Here is a 19,012-nt window from a genome sequence, read left to right on the forward strand (position 1 = left end):
TTCAATTTAGTAATTCAAACATTCAATTCGTTTATCAAACATTCAATTCGGAATTGAATGTTTGATTGACGAATTGAATGTTTGAATTGACAAATTGACTGTTTGAATTTAATAACTGCGAGTTTAAATTGCAAGATAGAACGGTTGAATTGAAGGTTTTGATTTAAGAACTACAAGTTTGAATTTTGGCGGGGATGGATACCCATAATCCTGAACCACTGGCCTGATTCGCATAACATTAGACATCATGAATAAGCTGATCATTGGTCAGATGATTTGACACCATTCTAAACAAGAGTAGGATCAGAAAAACCATGAAGTCCCGCTCAGACGACGGTCATTAATTTGAGGTAAAAGGGTGAGAATGGGAATAGATCATCGGATATCCAATTAATTAATCGATATAAGGACGATTGTTTTCGGTTAATCGATAATCACATTCAAACGATTTTGAGCTCATAGATTAGGTCATTGAGTACTACCAGCTTTCATCAAATAACGTCCTGTATTCAATGTAATGAAACAGTCTGTCGCGTTAAAACCGATTGAAATGAAACGCACAAATCTAGCCTAAGGTCTTGTTCACACTGGTAACAAATGTCCATCACGTAGGGTTGATACACGTAAAGTCTTATGGCGGTTTACAATTCTTTCTCTAGGGTGAGATCGGACGTCAGCTTGTACATAGATATTAAAATATACTCTAGCATTACTTTCGTATTGACCGAATGCAAAAATGGCCGCCAACAAATTATTCTTTCGTCTTTGTGTTAATTAAGTACAAGGAAAGGTTACGTCTATACAAACGTTGGCCGTGTAGCACTTATTTTAAACAGAGTTAACTGAATAGAGTGTAATGTGAAGTGCTAGATTTTTATCCCATATGAATCATGTGAGCGTTAGCCCCGCCGACGGAAATGGGCCCACACAAGGACAGAGAAAAACTCTGACCAGGGTGGGAACCGAACCCACGACCTTCGGGTTAGATCTCCGCCGCTCTACCGACTGAGCCACAAAGTCAGACGGGAGCAGGTCGTGGGAACCGAAGACGCCAAAGCCACGGCAATGAACATGTACAAGTACAAGGAAAGGTTACGTCTATACAAACGTTGGCCGTGTAGCACTTATTTTAAACAGAGTTAACTGAATAGAGTGTAATGTGAAGTGCTAGATTTTTATCCCATATGAATCATGTGAGCGTCATTTTGTGTTAATTAGCCTAACTAGCCTCGTTTTACAGCCCAAATTCTTTCAATTTTACGCGTGTGAACGAGGCTAGTTAGGCTAATTAACACAAAGACAAAAGAATAATTTGTTGGTGGCCATTTTTGCATTTGGTCAATTGAATTACTTTTCTCAGTGATTAACAAAAAAACGCTCCCGCCACATTTTTAACCAATCAAAAGGAGGCAGATCTGGCGCGTTGGCGTTTTCTTTTTGCGTTGGCTGGCTGAATAAGTGTCAGGTTTCAATTGGTTCATTCGAATTTTCTGCGTCCATTGTGATTGGCTAACGACACTTATAAACTGAAACCGACCTACGTAGGGAATCCTCCATAAAGCACAGCATACACGTACATTTCTTACCTTGTGTGACTGCCTGTCCAGCTATGGAGTAAATTTTCATAACTAAACTGAAATCCTCCAGATTATTAAGAAACATCGCAAAATTCAGAAATTGTTCCAGAGTGATACCCTGTGAGTGTAAAAGGAAAATAAGTACTTTAAGTCGACAGTTAATTAATCGATAAAGGTTTTTCTTTTAGGAGAGGTCGACTCACTTTTCTATGTCTGAGACGGCTGTTAAGTCTGTGCAAATATTTCTCCACTTCTTCTTCTTCTAGTGAAGTATATCTGAGAAGTAAGCGAGCAAAACTTTCTTCTGGTATGGTAGGCATACCTCTTGAATATTCCATGAAGTGAGTTGGATTAAGGAATTTCAAATGTGTGCTTAAAACGTTAAGGGAGAAGGTCGCCAATTGACCATTTTAAAGTTGTAGCTAAGTTACCTGGTCTAAGAATGGCAGCGAGGCTGCCAGTGACCCTACAAACCTTTGTGCCTTTCTGATGTTAATGTAGGCTAATTAGAATTACAACAACACAATTTACGTGATAAAAGCAGTGAGGTCTGTATCAATACATAGGTCACCAGCAGCCTCGCAGTCATTCATAGGTTATTGTAGGTCACCGAGCAAACAACTGTAGAATGGCCTATTTGTGCTGCTCATTTGCTGTGTCCTCAATTTTGATTTATGTTTTTGTTTTCAGATATTTTAATTTTATAACAAGTCTGCTTACCATACAACCACTCCGGCCTGCTCATTAATTTTCTCGTGCTCTTTCTTGATCTTTTCACCGTTTTTTGTCACCATTATTCGGCCTGTTTTCTCGACCTCGTGCTTTCTCTTTCTTTCGCTGCTCATTACTAATTTTCGTCTTGTTATTCGAGGTCATTCTTGCTCTTTCTCCCGCTGTTCTGACAGTTTGTCACTGATATTTCATTTTGGCCTGTTTTCTCGTGCTCTCAGTTGCTCTCTTTCACGTTGAGCATCGCTTACTTGTTGTCGCCTGCTTGCTAGTATTTTTTCTCTTTTCCTTTGTATTCTTTCATCGTTGTGTCACATATTTTGGGATTTTTTGGTTGTCTTAAAAATTTTTGCTTGTTTTACTAAAACGCAGAGTCAAATGCAGTACGCTGGCCATGCAACTTCCCGCCAAAAAAATCGCGGGTTCCAGCCTACGCAGCTTCCCGCCAAAAAACACGGGTTCCGGTTGTACGAGTAAGGAGGTAAGGACGGACCATGGTTCTCCTCACGCGCGGCTTCGGTGAACAAAGTAATCAAAAAACCAAGAAGGATATTTTGTAAAATACGGCCTGGACTAAGTTTGAAATGTACCTAAAAAATTCAGTGCAGTACATGTACCTTAAAAATTGATATAGATATATTCGGAAGAATTCATAAAGGATATTTCCATTTCAAATACTTCTAGTTGAAGATCTTGCATGAATCTGTCAAAAAATAAAGGTAAAATTAAAATGTTTTATTTATTTCTTTGATCGTGAGCGGGCGAAGTTGAGCGGGCGGTATCCTGAGAATCCTGCAATCTGATTGGTTCCGGGACCACGGTCATGGTAACCAACTACGCTAAGCGCAGAGTGAAGTTGCGAACTGAAAGAGCGAAGTTTCAATTTGTCTTAATTGTTTTTTGCAATAGAGTAGTGTTATTGTTCAACTTTCTCAATTCATTTTATACAATAATACAATACATACTTAATTGACCGCTCCCCATAGGGGCTTTTCAGGGCCAATGAAACACAACGAAACGACAGAACAGAACAACAACAACTGTTAAGAATCCCAACTGGCTGGAGGCAAACCAGTTGGCTATTTACAAGTGCGGCTGGGAAGTTGAACCAGGGAATACCACGATCAAATTCAACGAGTGGTCAGAGCGGGTCTTGAAGCCGGGATCTCCGGATCTCAATGCAAGCGCCCTAACCACTGGGCCACACTGTTTTACCCTAACCACTGGACCACAACTACATTTGTTGACACAAAGAAAGTGCGGCATACGGGGTTTTATTCACAAGTTGTTTGTGTCAAAAACCCGAACAAGCGAGGAACGAGCAAGTGAGGGTTTTTGACACAAACAATGTGTGAATAAAACCCCGTACAAAGCACTTTCTATGTCGTGAACTGTTTATTACATATAAGACGAAAATTTTCATTAAAATAGTTTTCTAAACGCAAATTAGAAACAAAAACTCACTGACAATAGAACCAAATGCAAATTTAATTTAATTCAATAACAAAGTACGATTTGCACGAGATGCACGAGATGCACGAGTGATTGGCATGGAAACGCCTTTACGCTATCGTTGATTGGTTATACTTCCACATGTGAAATAGCTGTACGCCACTCTGATTGGCTGTATAAGCCTTTTCCACATGTGAAAATAAAGCGTATAGATTTGTACAAATGAGCTTTATGGAATAAAATTCTCATGTTATGTGTAATAAATATTCTTAGGAAACTGTATCAAGGTTTAATGAATGTTACGTATGATCCTCCTTCCTCGATCCCACAAGAATTTGACAGTTAGGATATAAATTACATTTAACAAAAGTACTTGTTATGGTATTTTTCTACTTGAGATTACACCTTTTATGCACTTTACAAGGAGAGTTAAGTTGATAAAACTCATAGATATCTGTACCACGACAGAGACAACAAGATGCATTAAGCTTGGTTCACACGTACGACGCATATGGAAACAAACTAAGTACAATCTTCCAATGCAAATGCAAGGGAAGTAAGTCACGCAGGCGCAGTTCAAGTCCTCTTTCCATTTCTATTTATCTTATCGGCTTTTTGAAACATTTGCTTGCAATATTCGAACAGTTTCACAAGTTTATTTCACACAAACAACATGGAAAATGTTGCCTGAAAAGCTAAAATTTAGCTGGCCAGACAGTGGACCATACTGTAGAATACAGCCCGCTAAATTAGCCAATCATGGCTCATGTACTATCTGAGAGATATGATAAATGCCTTTTTAGAAATCACACACGTGAGACCTTCTTCACATAGTTGCACTTTTGCAAAAATAGCCAAGACTAAAACATACTTGCTGAATTGCTGAACGGTTAGCTGACCAGTTCCTCTTGAACCAAAGAAATGCATTTTAAGTGTGGTGTTACTGAGAAAGTCATCCCTCTTCCTCTCTCCTTTATGTATAGCCTAAGAAACAGTAATTTTGTACACATGTTATGTACAGTTAGCAGAGAGATCCATAAGTAAGTTTCAAAGAAAATTAGTCATGTGATGGGTGCAATATGAAGCAACACCTCTGTTTTAAAAATAAAAGATTTCAACAGCCAACAGCAAAGGGAATAGGTAAGTCACATCTCAATCCCATTCATTTTTATTTCATTTTCATATTTTATTGGACACGAATAAAAATAAAATAATCAAACAGCAATCAAAGGGGGAACAGCCAACTGGAAACTCATGGGATGTGTATCCTTATTATCTTATATGACATTTGCATGGAAATATTCATATCAAACTTACCAGTCATGCAAGTCCATTATTCTTACTTAAGATAACATGTCTTGACAATTTTTTTCAGTGAAATGCAGTAGGTTAAATGTCAGTTACATGTAGGATAATTACCATTGACTTTGCAGAAGATTTTTTATTTACCATATCCTCAAACTATGAAATAAAACATGAATAAATACATGTATTAGTATTTTAGCTCTTACTGACCATTACTGGTATCAGGCTCCCTCTTAACTTTCATCTCTACCCAGCATCAGCCAGTATTACAAACTCCCAGGTAATCTACTGTAACTTGAGCTCCAAGAGGACAGAAATGTTAATCAAGAACTATTGTTGAGTAATTCAGTCCCCATGTGTTGTTGTTTACAGTTGAACTTTTACATGAACGTTCAATAACGATTACAAGTAATTAGCTTTCATCGACTGCTGTAGCCCTGATCATAGTAATGACTTGTCTTGTGACCTGAGAACTACTATTATGAGCCACTTTAATTAATTAACCCTTTGACACCCAAACCGGCCTAACCGTCTAACGCCAGACGATTTTACTTGTCAGTGGGGAACCCCCAGTAGTTAATGGGTAAAAACGTCAGAGAGCCATGAAAAGTGGTTTAAAAAAGCATTTTTGTGCTCTAGATTTTATTTGGATCAAAAACCAAGTTTGATCTGTTTTAAGTCCTGAGAAGTACAATGTATATAAAACCTGCAGGTTTATAAAAACTAGCTGACTGCCAAAAAGATGACCACCAACTTGTGTTCTCTTGGTGGAGACTGCCAGAGATCCAACCCTCCTGTTTTGGCTGGAAACCTCCCCTTTTAGGGCAAATCTCTCCGGCCTCCCATTTTCGCTTAATAATGTTTTCTTTGGTTAACCAGCCTTTTTAACACAATTCTTTGCTGTTTTTCTGTGGTTTCTCAGTCATTTTTACCCTTTTGGCATTCTGGCATGAGCTTGTGGTAAATTTGGGTGCTGTAATGCACTAGATTGCCTTGACTTTTTGACTTTATTTGTGGGATCAATAGGTCTTAGCTTTCACTGCCTGTTAAAAAACTCTAAAGACTACTATTTTCCGTTAACTGTGATCTCAAAATGCGGGAAATGGCATCTTAGAGGCACACATCAGTTATTCTTAATTATTTGTCCCTGGGGGAGCATGCCCCTGGAACCCCGCTAGACACTTCCTCCTGTGGTACTCATGGGCACAGCTATGCCACCCCTAAAACCTCCCCTTTTTACTTGACAGGGTTGGAATCACTGGGCTACTATTCTTCTCTGTGGATAAGGGAATAGTTCATTTTCCTTACTTTTTCCCAGCTATGTCACAGTAATATTGTACTATCCAAACAATTTTCTTCACTGTGAAACCTAATATAACAACCAATGCCACCTTGTAGAGTGAAAATGTATCCTCTTTGTCCCATCTTGTCACTTTTGGGTAAATGTAATTTTAGCGACCCCAACTTAGTCACTTTCAGTTTATGCATAAACCTTACATAAAGACTTTTACATGTATTTGTGATTTCAAAACGGAATGTAAAGTGACTAGTAAATATGAATCAACAGCGCTACAGTTCTTTCTGTAACAACTTTTTTACTGCAAATCTTTCCATTTGCAACCCCATTCTAGTAACTCTGTCTGGAACTCTGTTGAAAATGCAACCCCATTATAGTCAATCCAGTTATGAAAATGCAACCCAATCCAGCGGCACACCCTCATTCGCCCATTAATAGGAAGTACCCTCCCCCCCCCCCCCGGGAAATAAATTACATTATTTCTGTACATGCCTTTAAAATTCTTTCACTCCTCAGATCAACTTTATAAATTTTACTACATCTAACACCAGATGATGTTTATGTACATGTACACCATAACTCACTGGGGCAGAAGGGGTGTAGCTTAGTAAAGGTAGATGTTAGAGCACAGTTTATTATTCACAATTCAAGGACAATGTTTTAAGTCACATCAGTACATTCATCATTCTTCAAACCAAAGTAGCAACAGATGGTGCCTGGTACTCAAAACACATTTCCCAAGGTAAAAACACTGGCATGTCTTTTTTACATTTAATGTGAAATGAAATATGAAATTTACCATTCACAATAAAAAAACCTCTCCCAACTGCACAGTGGTGAGAGCACTCACCTCCCACCAATCTGGCCTGGGTTTGATTCCCAAACTCGGCATCATACCTGGTTTGAGATTGTTGGTTTTTTTCCAGGTACTCTGGTTTTCCCCTCTCCTCTAAAACCAATATTTGACTTCATTTGCGTTAATTGTTAATTTCAGTTTACAGTGTCCCCAATTAGTACTCCAGCGCTAGAACAACTAGATACTTAAATGAAGTTCCTTTCCTTTCCTTTCCTCTTATACGTGAACTGATCAAAGCTTACCACAAAAAACTCATCTTTACAAAGCCGTCCATTTCCATCCTTGTCCAACATCTTAAAAGCAATTTCCAAGCCTCTTTGTGACTCTGGAGAACACAAAATTTAAAAAAAGCATGGAGTAAGATTTATTTAGGTGAACTGGAAATGAAATCTTTGAACACCAAGATTTTAATCAATTATCATCTGATGTTGGACTTGAAATCAGAGGCTTACTTGTAAGAATTGTCAAAAGGAACAAATATTCTGAGAATGTGATTATGCCTGCAGAAAAAAAACCAGAGCATGTGCTTACAAAATTAAAATATAATATACCTGTACATGAAATCAATCAATCAACCAACAGCTACAAATAGAACATCAAATTCTAAAATGTTTCGAGAATATGGAAGTACCATTCTCTTGCAAAGTCCGAAAAAACTTCCGTGATCCTTTTGATATTCGTGGAGTACTTTTCACCGTTTGGGAAACAACCTTTGAAAAGTGAGATTACAAATACTGTAACAGTTATAAAGGAAACACTGGTTGGTACATTAATCACTATAAAAACATCATAATTGAGACATTTTTCAGGAATTTTTAAAGAACATTTTAAAGAACTCAAGGTAATACTTACTGTATCTGGCAAGGATCTTTTGCGACTCCACCCTACCACAAAGAAAGATACTTAAGTGAATTCATGATCGTCACTATAGTTCCAAGTCACAAGGCCCCAAATTCTGAAGTTCCTTCCTGGATCAGACATAGTTTAGGCACTCCTGTCTAGTGTATATCACGAGTGATCCAATGTTATTACAAGTGTCCTTTCATATGCCACCCATTTGCTAAAAAGGAGGAAAAGGACCTGCCCATTTATAGTTATAATTAGTATCCTTTTCTTCTAATAAGGTGTAATGGGTGTCAGGTAAAGTGCGGATAACACAAACTGAGGCCATGATAATTATCACTATCGTGCGAAAACTGAATCCAATAACTGTTTTATTATGAATATTCCTGAGCTGAGCTCCGCCAAGACCAAAATTGATCAAACTGCAGGTTAGTGTATTAGGTGACGTCACTTCTGTATGCATAAAACTATTGTCTGAAGGTATGACGTCAATTCTACATATATAGAATCTACTGTCTGTAGGTATGACAGAAGAGAAACAGAGCAAGCAAGAATTAGCTGCGTGTTTATAGCCAATCAGAAGCGAGCTGGTGACAACAATGTATAATAATATGTGTTAAGCCGATGAATAAGAGATTATTTTGTTATTCCAGTTACAAACAAGGTGATATTTTGCTTCAATTTTACCTACAAATTAGACCTAAACAAGAGCTTTTAGGCCAAAGGTTAACTTTAAAGAAAGTTTAGGTTTGTTTCTGTATTGGTAAAACAGAGCCCTTCCCCAACCACCCTCCCCCTCCCCACAACTCATTTTCCCTTTGAATGATCACCTTGCGAGCTCCGGTGCATAACAGATTCTAGAAAATCAGCGGGTGTCATCAAGAACTGTCCATACGCTTCAATGGTCGCAAACTGATCAAACCTTGTCTTTCGCGGAGTTTGCCCCTGATCACCAGATTTAGCTAGAACAACATTGTGAACAGACGACGTTCGGATGTGGCCTGCTGACTTCCAAAGCAGGCAACATCCGGCCACTCCACCAACTCCGACAGCCGTGATACGAAGCAGGGAGGTTTTACTCGCTAACGAGGAGAACATAGCTTGAAAGAACGATCGAATGTAGTTTCCCGTCAGCTTTTATAACCAAATGTCCGCACATTTAAAGGAAATACACATTCTTCGAGGTTAGAATTCAGGTGAGAATTGGTAAATAAAATATTATTGCAAAGACTGGGCTCTAAAAGTGACTGCTGGCCACTGGCCAGTCGGCGTTGTTGTCCTGGAACCAAGACGAGGCTTAGCTGGATTGGCACAAAGTTGTGGATTTTCCGCCGTAACAGTTCAAGGAACCGTTCGGATCTTTCCTTTTTCTGTTTCCTGTCGGAAGAGTAGTGTAGAAGATTTTGGAAGGACTTGTTTGTTATTTATTTGTTTGAGCTGGTTGAGGAAGACGCTTTGGCAGCTATTCAGCTGATGTGTCTGATGTGGACCTGCTCTACCCACCCACCCATACACTCACAAAGGACAGCCACAACACCGGTGACCGTCATCCCCTACTCTTCACGAATAGTATCCGAGTTCTTTAACGTCCCACAGGGAACTTATGAACATGGAAGATATTTGTGAGATATATTCCTTATCTGATAAGACTTGAACTGAGTCTAACCATTTGCAGATGAATTTACAAAGACATAATTTTTTCCTCAGTTAACGTTATTTTAAGATCCTGAGTGTTGATCCGGCCGTGGTTCCAACCCGCAAGCTCCCGCGTGACAGTCCGATGCTCAACCAACTGAGTCACCGGTTCACGACGCAGTAGATGAAGTCACGGTGATCTCGATCGAATTGCAGCGCACATGTGGAAGACTGAGGTCTTATTCCTGGCGAATTACTGAAACATTTCAATTCCTCGACTACGGGCGTAGCGTGGTTTTTCCGTTTAGGTACGCACGGGAGGGCGAAGTGAAACGAGCGGCGAAGAGCCTTTAAGGGGGCTCTGGGGGTATGTTCCCCCGAAACATTTAAATTATTGGGGCCTTGGAAATGTCATTTCCCATGTTCTCCACGGGAAGGTTTCGTAAATCAAAGCATTTTGCCGCATGGCATCATCGCGATTGGCTAGTAAATAATTGATATGTTCACTTTTAAAAAGAAGCGACTTTTTGAAACATTTAGCTATAAAGTATTGCAAAAAAACGTTTCTTAAAAACATTTAAGAAATTTCGTAAAAAATTTTTAAAAAGACACGGCTAAAAAATACACAGTGTGAATATTCTATCAATACAAGAAAAAACAATAGTTCATTAGGAAAAAAGGTGACATAAAAATATGCTACAAGCTAAAGAAAGAGTTTAGCACTGATGGAGTCTCTCTGAGGTGTATTTTTAACCGTTTTTACGAAATTTCTTAAATGTTTTTAAGAAGAGTTTTTTTCGCAATTTTTTATAGCTAAATGTTCATTTGTATCGCAATGTACAGAATCCATTGGGCGAATCAGGTTTAGATAACTTAAAGAGGTCAAGGCCAGCCTTAAAGGCATTGATACTTGTTGAATATGCACCCGTAGTGGCAGCTGGTTCCAATATTTAATAACTCTATTGCTAAAGAAGTCATGCACTGATCATAATGGATGATGAGAAGAGACATTAAGATCACGAGTTCGCCTTGATAAGCTGTCGGTCCCAAGCATATTGTTGACATTCCTAATGATCCATGACGTCATTTGGTTTGCTTTTCCAATCATTCCTCCTAATTGTTCCTCCCAACAAAGGGTATCACCAGCTGAAACAACCACTCCCATATCTCTTTCCTTTTCAAACACTTGCAAGGGTTTATGGCTCATCATGTAGGTATTCTTAGGGTTGTCTTTTAATACCAATATACAAAACGCTGCACTTTGATTCATTAAATTTCATTTGCCACACGTCAGCCCAATGGGATAAGCATTGTAAGTCCGACTGTACTACTGATGTAAGGGACTGTGCAATAATTATCAGGAGGGGGGGTCCTAAAACCAGAGGGGGAGGGGGCCCTTAAGTTAAAATAATGGAAAGGAGGGGGGGCTCTACATTAGATTTCTCAAGTAAGTTGAGGGGAGGTCTTAATTAAATTTCACAAATTCGATAACGAATAAATAAAACTTTTTCCAAATAGACAGATGCCACGCCTTTGACCATCCATAATGTCTAAATATTGCATCAACATAAACACATGCTTTAACTTTATACTTAGAATGTCAGCATATGATAGATTGAAACAATCGCTCATGCACAGAAGTCACAAACCACGTTGTGAGCTTTGCCAATAAAACATTTGGCATTTAAGAGGTCCCGCAGACATGCCAGGTCTGTTCTTGATTTAAACAGCGAGAGGGTTTCTAGGTCTACAGTTTCTAGCTGAGGAATGCCACATACTTCTGTTTCATAGTTGTCATCAATGGGTTCACCTCCCAAAGACCGAAAAATTATACAGGTTCGGGTCCTACGGCTTTCTGAGGCAGCAATCCTCTTCTTCTCCCTTTTTTTCTTCTGTTCCTTCTTTTTTCTTGATTTGGATGCTTTAGATTTGGCACCAATAGGAAATGTCGCTTTATATTAAGCCATCACCCTATCCAGGTCTTCTACAAGATGCAGAAAGTTTAAACCGACTTGAGACTTTATTGAATGAAGTTGTTCAGCATTAAAATTGTGTAAACAGCTGAGGCCAGTCTTCAGTGTTTTTCTAACTTGGTTACGACAGCATTAAGCTTGTCCTGGATATCATTTGCCTCTTGTTTGCAACGTCTGATGCTGCTGTCATCATGGGGAGCTGGCTTATAATCCTCTCGGAGAAACCTTCCTGCACAAGCAGGGTTGTCGGATAAAAGATATTGGTATCTGTTCTCAAGTTTTTCAATATCTAAAGGTATGGGTTAGAGAGGGGGGGGGGGGGCACATCATAATTTTGAGAGAACGTGAGGGGGGGTCACAGCTAATCTTGACGCTGCTGGAGGGGGGGACCTATATAATTTTTCCTTTGGTGAAGCTCATTTTAGGACCCCCCCTTCCTGATAATTATTGCACAGTCCCTAAGTGCATAATTATTAGACTAGTGTATTGTATAAACTGTAAATGTGGCTACGGGAAAAGGGCGAGACGTCCCCCTTTACGACGGCAAATTTCGGAAACTACGTTAATTGTCAATATTCACATTCTTGTGCTTGTGCAGGTGGAGTATGACCAAAGAGTACAGCCTCTCCTCACTACTCATAGTGCTTCAAAGAGGGGGTTTTTAGTCTCTTCATGCCACTGAAGCTGCGTTCTGCTACGCAGGTTAACACAGGATATATGAGCAAAGTGACAAGAGCGACATATATCCCTGGATAGAACTGGGGGCTTTGTGGCTCTTCATTGTCACAGTTGCCGTCAAGGGTCAAAAGGTCAAGTCTTTGTATTATGATTGGTGGATTTCGATCCATTTTCTTTTTGCTTTTTCATTTTGTTACGTACTGTGGTTGTGATTACTGGGTTTTGAACTCTCACATTAAAGGTCAAATAAACCAAAATTTTGGCATTTTTTCTTTATGTCTTTTAAAAGGGTACGAAGACCAAAACAACCATCGTAACTCAAAATCACGAACAAACTGCCCAATCTGACACCCAGTCGTTCATTTATTGAAAGTGCTGGATCACTTTTTCCACACAGTTCTACAGGTACTAGATCAGGAGCCCATCGTTAGCTCCTGAAATTCTCAGTCTTTGAATGCCTCTTTCTTTTAAATTTTTTGGAAGCAAGAACTCGTAGTTTGGTAGTAGTTCAGGCTGTCTGAACAAAAAGCAAGTAGTCATTTTGCACCGTTCAGACAATTTGCCACTGAACAAAAATTCACAATACTGAATAGTTCCGAAGACTTTGCACTAGTTTTACAGAGAAATCCGAGCACGCATTTATTCAATCTCGTTCCCAGGACTTTTCACCTCCGAGAATGCGACGGGCGTTACGGGCGTCCCACTCTCGGCTGTGAAAAGCCTTGGGAACGAGATTGGTATTTGTCTTTATTTCTCCCGCTGTCCTCTCTGCCTCGGTTATATGTTTAGGTCTTTGTTCTCAAGAACGCGCGTCCTGGGTAGGTGAGGTATCCCGCCTTCTCGCAATAAAAAACACAGTGAGCCTTCAAATGCAATATTAAAAACCACGTGACGCTGGGGTGAGGTTTAAAATGAACAACACCCCAGTCAGGTGGGGTACTCACATGTATCACGTAGAAAACTCACCCCACCCAAGCGGGTTACCCGGCCTGGCTGACCAGACAGCCCGCCTGCGGTTTCGGTGAGGTACCCCACCTCTCATGGGAACACAATCAAGAAAAAGAAATAGATCGCGTACCTCACCTACCCGGGGTCCCCCACCTCATGTGAACAGCCCCTAAGGAAGTGAAAAACTACAGAACTGGCGTAGTGGGTGCCGTCGTTGTATTTTTTAGTGCTATTGTGTGATTAATATGGCTTCAGCCGTAACAGATTACTGCAGGACACTTGTAAGTATCTGTTATATCATTTCATATCCCTTTTAACTTATTTCGAATATCATTTGGTTTTCGAGCCGACTCTTTCGTTTTCAGGGAGCTGATGGGAGGCAGCTTCGACTCGCAGGCCACGTCGGATTTGACAGCTTGCCAGACCAACTCATGAATAAATCAGTAAATAGAGGCTTTGCCTTTAATATTCTCTGCATTGGTGAGCAAGGGATTTACTCTTACAAAGGAAAAGATAAAATTTGTTTCAATTAAAACATAAGCGCTGATATCCTAAGCACGTCACGTTTATAGTGACTGGGGACGTTCCATTTTAGATCCGACCGCCCGGGCTAAGGATAAGTAGATTCCAACTAGTCGGATTTTTGTCGGAACTCTGTGTCTGGGCCTAGACCCCCAATGTTCCCAGAAGTGAAGTCTAGGGAAAATTGTGGGTCGAGGGGAAACAAAACTCACTGTTTTCCTTGGGCCAGTCATAATGTGTGTGTTATACCTCCCAACCAAAATATATATCAAATTATTTACAAGTGCCACCTTATGTACGAATTTATTGCACAAAAAGTGCCAGATCTTGAAATTTGCTCTTTGCAGAAGTCTCTCAACATTTTCACTGCATTTTTGGTGGCAGAAAGCGCATTTGAGTAAAAATTATTGTGTTGTTGATTGATTCAAATGGGTCACATTTTCATTCAGTCTGTATTAAATCAATCTTTTAACATTTCTGCCTTCAGGTGAAACAGGAATTGGAAAATCAACACTTATGGACTGCCTTTTCAAGACTGTGTTTGAAGGTACATACTTGACATTGCTATAGTGAAGGTTCTTTGGTATGGTTCCTTTCAAATTCCTCACAAGCTTTCGATTAAGACTGGAAGTGAGGTTTTCATGCATTGTTGTCATGAAATTATTAATTAGTATTGTGTGGTGGCTTTGATAGGGGTGGTCACTTCTTTAAAAAGAAAATGAAAGAAAGTGTTTTAATTTTGCATGACTTAATTGAATTGAACTTTATGGAATTGAATAAATATTTTATAAGTATTCTATAGCATATAACATCGCATTTCTTCCTTCATTCCTTCCTGACGGAGAGGTATTGTAAGAGGGGCAAAAAATGTTGATGTGTATTTTTTTAAAGACACATCTATGCATGTATGCATAATTAAGTAGGCTCAACTTTGTCTTGGTCACGCAGTTCTCATATAAATGCAGAGATGCCAACCTATGGAGATCTAAAATCTGGAGATATTTTCCAGCTGGTCTCCCCTCCCCTCCCCCCTCGATCAACCTACCCACTCCCCCTCCCCTCCTCTCCCCCCCTTTAAACGCACCCACCCATCCCCCAGCAGCTCCTTCAGAATACAAGAATTTTCTGCCGCCATTGTGAATTTGTGGGAAAACAGGGTACTTATGTCAAGAATTTCTATTGGTTAATCGGAGATCCAATCAAACGATCAGTTATATGGCTATGATAGCCAAAGGAAGTCATTTTGTTTAGTTCTATTAACATGTGTTTGAAACTCAGAGATGAAGAAGTGCATTAAGAAACAATGAAAGGAGTTTGAAAATATCGATTTTTTTTAAAACTTGGGGATGCAATTTGAGTCTAGAATGGAGAAACGTCTGTAAAAGGTTCAGAGTCGTTTTTATCCGGGAGATTTAATGACCCGTACGGGAGACCGGGAGATTCGTTCCGTATCCGGGAGACTCCCGGATAATCCGGGAGAGTTGGCACGTATGTAAATGCTCAGTAAAGTTGTCTCAGGGAGGAGGGCTGTCTGGGGTACCCGAGAAAATCTAAACAGGTCCTAATGTCAGATGACTTTACTTGTTGATGTGGGCCACTTTAGTGGTGAATGGGTTAAATATCAGTTAGTGCAATGTACTGGACTTGAAATCTGGCCACTAGCTGGAGTTTCTCTCTGTAGTCCTAAGTTAAATTTCTTGGCTGCCCTTGTACATGTAAATAGCCAATATGCATGCCTTTCCTAGAAATTTGTTGTGTTTATTTTTATCAACATTTCATTGGCCCAGAAAAGCCCCTGAGGTGAGCCGTCAATATTTTAAGTATCTTTGACTTGGTGTTAAAAGTGCTACTATGACGAAATTTGGCATATTTCCTATCTAAGCCATTTTAGGACATAAACATATAGTCTGTAAGAGAAGAATCTCTTTTTGGTCCAGAGATAATTAAAGTTTTTAAAATATGCAAATGAGCCAAGTGATGACGTCATAAACTCCACCGAATTTTGGTCAAATATGGTGAGCCAGTTTGTATGAGAAATGCTTGATTCTTTGCAGCAAGATTCTAGTAGATGTGCTACACAATATTAGCATACCACTCTTGTTGCCATGGCAACACACTTGGTTCCAGACCTTCCTGATATTTAAGTCTTTGCTTTGGTATTTTGATATTTGCCAATGGTGCCTTGTCTGAATGATCCTGCAAGCAGATAAATATGTAAGCAGAGTTTGTGGCTTTGTTAAATGTTTTCCTAGCTTAAGATCACCAAAAATATTGAAATCAGGATGGAGGGGACTGGAAAAGAGTGAGTTGCCATGGGAACCAATTTCTTTACAGCTGTACATGTGTTGCCTGTATAACTATTAGCCACCAAGGCAATGGTCTCTGCTGCAATTTGACCGAGATAGCTCTAATTTATTATTATTATATACTTGATGTTATATTGGGACGAGTTAATGACATCATCAGTCCCCCTCATTTTCATATTTTACACATTTTTCAAACTTGAATATCTCCAGAACCAATGCAGATATTTCCAAATACTGAATGGCATTTTTAATCTTTCCTGAAAAAACCTAAAAATTCAAGGAATAAAAATTTGATCATAGTAGCACTTTAAATGTATAAGCATTGTGGACAAATTTCTTAAACTTCAAATTTCCAGGTCTCCCTCACTCTCATCAGCTTCCTGGGGTTCAAGTTGAGCATCACACATATGGTGAGCATTAAACCACTCTTGCATGCAAAATAAAACAGGTGTGTAATAGCCCAATATTTGGGTGTGTATAGCAGCTGTCAATCATGTACAAATTGTATGTACTTAGCTTATGTTTCCAGTTGTAGCAAGGTATGTAGTTTGGTCAGTAGCCAAAGGTTTATTATTACTGGTTATACTTATAATGTTAACAACTGCGTCGCTAAGTAGAAGTTGGGTGCCTGAGAATCCCGGTGCTTCCTCTCTTGGCTTCCAGTTCCAAGATGGAGACTGTACCCATGGCTGGCAAAACCTGACAACTCAGCCACGAGCCTCCACGCAGCAGAGGAGATAGGCACCTGTCACACTGATAAACAGTGGAAAGTAGAAGGGGGGAGGGGAAAGGCAAAAAAACTGACCTCTTCAACCCAAAGCACAAGGAATCTGACATGTGCTCAAATATAACAAAACCGCTGACAACAACTGACCTCAGCTGCTCCTAGTTGTAAACTCTGTTAAATTGCTTTTAACCTCCTGTTCCGATTAGAATTGTGTGTATAATGTTAGTTGTAGCAAAGTTCACGTAGTCTTGTCAGAAGCCAGTGAACTTTCTTGTGATTGTCTATCTCCATGTTTATAAATGTTTGGTAGATTTGCAAGAAAGCAATGTAAAGCTGAAGTTGACAATTGTGGATACTGTTGGTTATGGGGACCAAATTAACCAGCAGGACAGGTACCACCATATCATTAAAATGTAATAGCTTTACAACTGTAAGTTCTGCTTATTCATTTCTGTTCTAGTGGATTTCCCAAGTTGCTCATGAAAAGCGAAATGTAGTGGACTCTGAAACTCTTGTGATTTACACATAGGGCTGGAGTTTTTATAATTTGGAGACAAAGTAATGGGGGCTGTAAAAATTACATCAACCTGAAAGATGAAAAAAGGATGGCATTTTCAGACAGGGTAAAACAAGAGTTTATGGATCTGAGAAAAAACCCAACAAACTGGGGAAACATAATCATAACTCTGAGGTCTCTGAATCAAACCTGTGACACGTTGTGGGATGCGAGCGTTCTTGCCCACTCCTCCATACTTCCGTAAAAAAGGGAGTGCCACCTAGTCCATGTAGCTATATTTATGAAGATGTTACAGGTTATTTTGTTCCTTAGGTTAAATTGCAACCAAACTAAGTCATTTTGTTTCAACGTGGGTCAATTTGTTTCAACCTAGATCAAGTTGTTTCAAAAGGTCAATTTGGGGCAGGTACAAAACCCAGGTCACAGGTCATTGTTTTACCTTTAGAGATCATAGTATCCTAAACATTCATTAAAGCTAACTTTAAGCCTAAAAAGGCCTAAATAAAAGTTTTTAGGTCTAATGTTAGCATTATTTTGTAAACGGTTAGGGTTGTCTCTGTATTGGTAATTAAAAACAATGACCTGTGACCTGTGTTTTGTACCTGCCCCAAACTGACCTAGGATGAAACAACTTGATCTAGGTTGACACAAGTTGACCCAGGTTGAAACAAAATGACCTAGTTTGGTTGCAATTTAACCTAAGGAACAAAATGACCTGCAACATAGACACTTACAGAAAATAAAATAATGATATAAAGATGAATATTATTATAATAATAATAATGATTACTTTTAATGTAACTTTTATTACCTTTTGTGTACAGTGCCAGTCCAATTGTGGAGTACATTGATGCACAGTTTGAGAACTATCTCCAACAAGAATTGAAGATAAGAAGATCACTGAATGCACTCAATGACACACGTGTGCATGTCTGCCTGTACTTCATCTCTCCCATTGGTCATTCGTAAGTTTTAGAATTCTCACTTTTGTTAGTTCATTAGTTAATATTTATGTAACTCGTAGTGAGTATTTTTACTGTTTTACAGGTGACTATCATTTTAAAGACACTTCCAAAAGCAATAATATTATTGAAAACTTTATATAATACATTATATGTTATAATGTTTTTATATTTTTTTCATTCAGGTTAAAGCCCTTGGACCTTGTTTGTATGAAGGCCTTACATAAAAAGGTTTGTACAACAATGCTTGCCGCTACAACAAAAGTTATGCATCTTTTGTTTTTTTACTGGAAAAGTTTAAGTTTACTTGCATTTCACTATGTTGAGGTTGTTGTTTCCTGGATTCTCTACCAGGATTTGTGAAAGCATGTAGCTTGGGTGTGACGTAACCACATCTCTCTTGAATGTTACAGGTGTGGGAAGTAGTTTAAGACAGCCAACACTTTCTCACATATTGAATTGAGTTATCTACTAGTAGCTAGAATTAATATAAGAAATTTCAGACTCACTGATTCACTGATGGATCAAAGAAAATTCTCTCACAACAAAGGGACTGTTATTTTAATAACACACCTTAAATAGACCTTTTTGCAGATACGGTGGCCCTTTTGATTTCCATTGTTTCGAAAGACATTATGGCATGCTCATTGGTTAAATTAATATCCAGTTGGTCCCCTGGGCATCC

General features: G+C 39.1%; 2 protein-coding genes across 4 annotated transcripts in view; one reads left to right on the top strand and one right to left on the bottom strand.

Annotated features, from left to right (window-relative positions):
* Positions 1-9,289, bottom strand: part of LOC138017837 (calcium uptake protein 3, mitochondrial-like) — a 32,606-nt gene extending 23,317 nt beyond the window's left edge. Inside the window, exons 1-10 of the mRNA XM_068864825.1 lie at positions 8,890-9,289; positions 8,069-8,100; positions 7,848-7,926; positions 7,669-7,716; positions 7,459-7,541; positions 5,178-5,219; positions 4,630-4,742; positions 2,970-3,009; positions 1,781-1,918; positions 1,587-1,695 (exon numbers count right to left, since the gene is read on the bottom strand). Coding sequence (XP_068720926.1) covers positions 1,587-1,695; positions 1,781-1,918; positions 2,970-3,009; positions 4,630-4,742; positions 5,178-5,219; positions 7,459-7,541; positions 7,669-7,716; positions 7,848-7,926; positions 8,069-8,100; positions 8,890-9,157 — 952 coding nt within the window. The 5' untranslated portion in view covers positions 9,158-9,289. The remainder of the gene's footprint in view (positions 1-1,586; positions 1,696-1,780; positions 1,919-2,969; positions 3,010-4,629; positions 4,743-5,177; positions 5,220-7,458; positions 7,542-7,668; positions 7,717-7,847; positions 7,927-8,068; positions 8,101-8,889) is intronic.
* A 55-nt stretch (positions 9,290-9,344) lies between these two features.
* LOC138017839 (septin-6-like) overlaps positions 9,345-19,012 on the top strand; it is a 16,964-nt gene continuing 7,296 nt past the window's right edge. Inside the window, exons 1-9 of one of the 3 annotated variants that reach the window (XM_068864829.1) lie at positions 9,346-9,681; positions 9,767-10,002; positions 12,266-12,750; positions 13,659-13,773; positions 14,303-14,362; positions 16,478-16,531; positions 17,159-17,240; positions 18,190-18,330; positions 18,513-18,558. In XM_068864829.1, coding sequence (XP_068720930.1) covers positions 13,725-13,773; positions 14,303-14,362; positions 16,478-16,531; positions 17,159-17,240; positions 18,190-18,330; positions 18,513-18,558 — 432 coding nt within the window. In that variant the 5' untranslated portion in view covers positions 9,346-9,681; positions 9,767-10,002; positions 12,266-12,750; positions 13,659-13,724. Of the gene's footprint in view, positions 10,003-12,265; positions 12,751-13,658; positions 13,774-14,302; positions 14,363-16,477; positions 16,532-17,158; positions 17,241-18,189; positions 18,331-18,512; positions 18,559-19,012 lie in introns of all 3 variants that reach the window. The other 2 variants (XM_068864828.1, XM_068864827.1) reach the window with 2 other exon arrangements.

Source organism: Montipora capricornis, chromosome 9, assembly GCF_036669925.1.
Source record: "Montipora capricornis isolate CH-2021 chromosome 9, ASM3666992v2, whole genome shotgun sequence".
NCBI lineage: Eukaryota > Metazoa > Cnidaria > Anthozoa > Scleractinia > Acroporidae > Montipora > Montipora capricornis.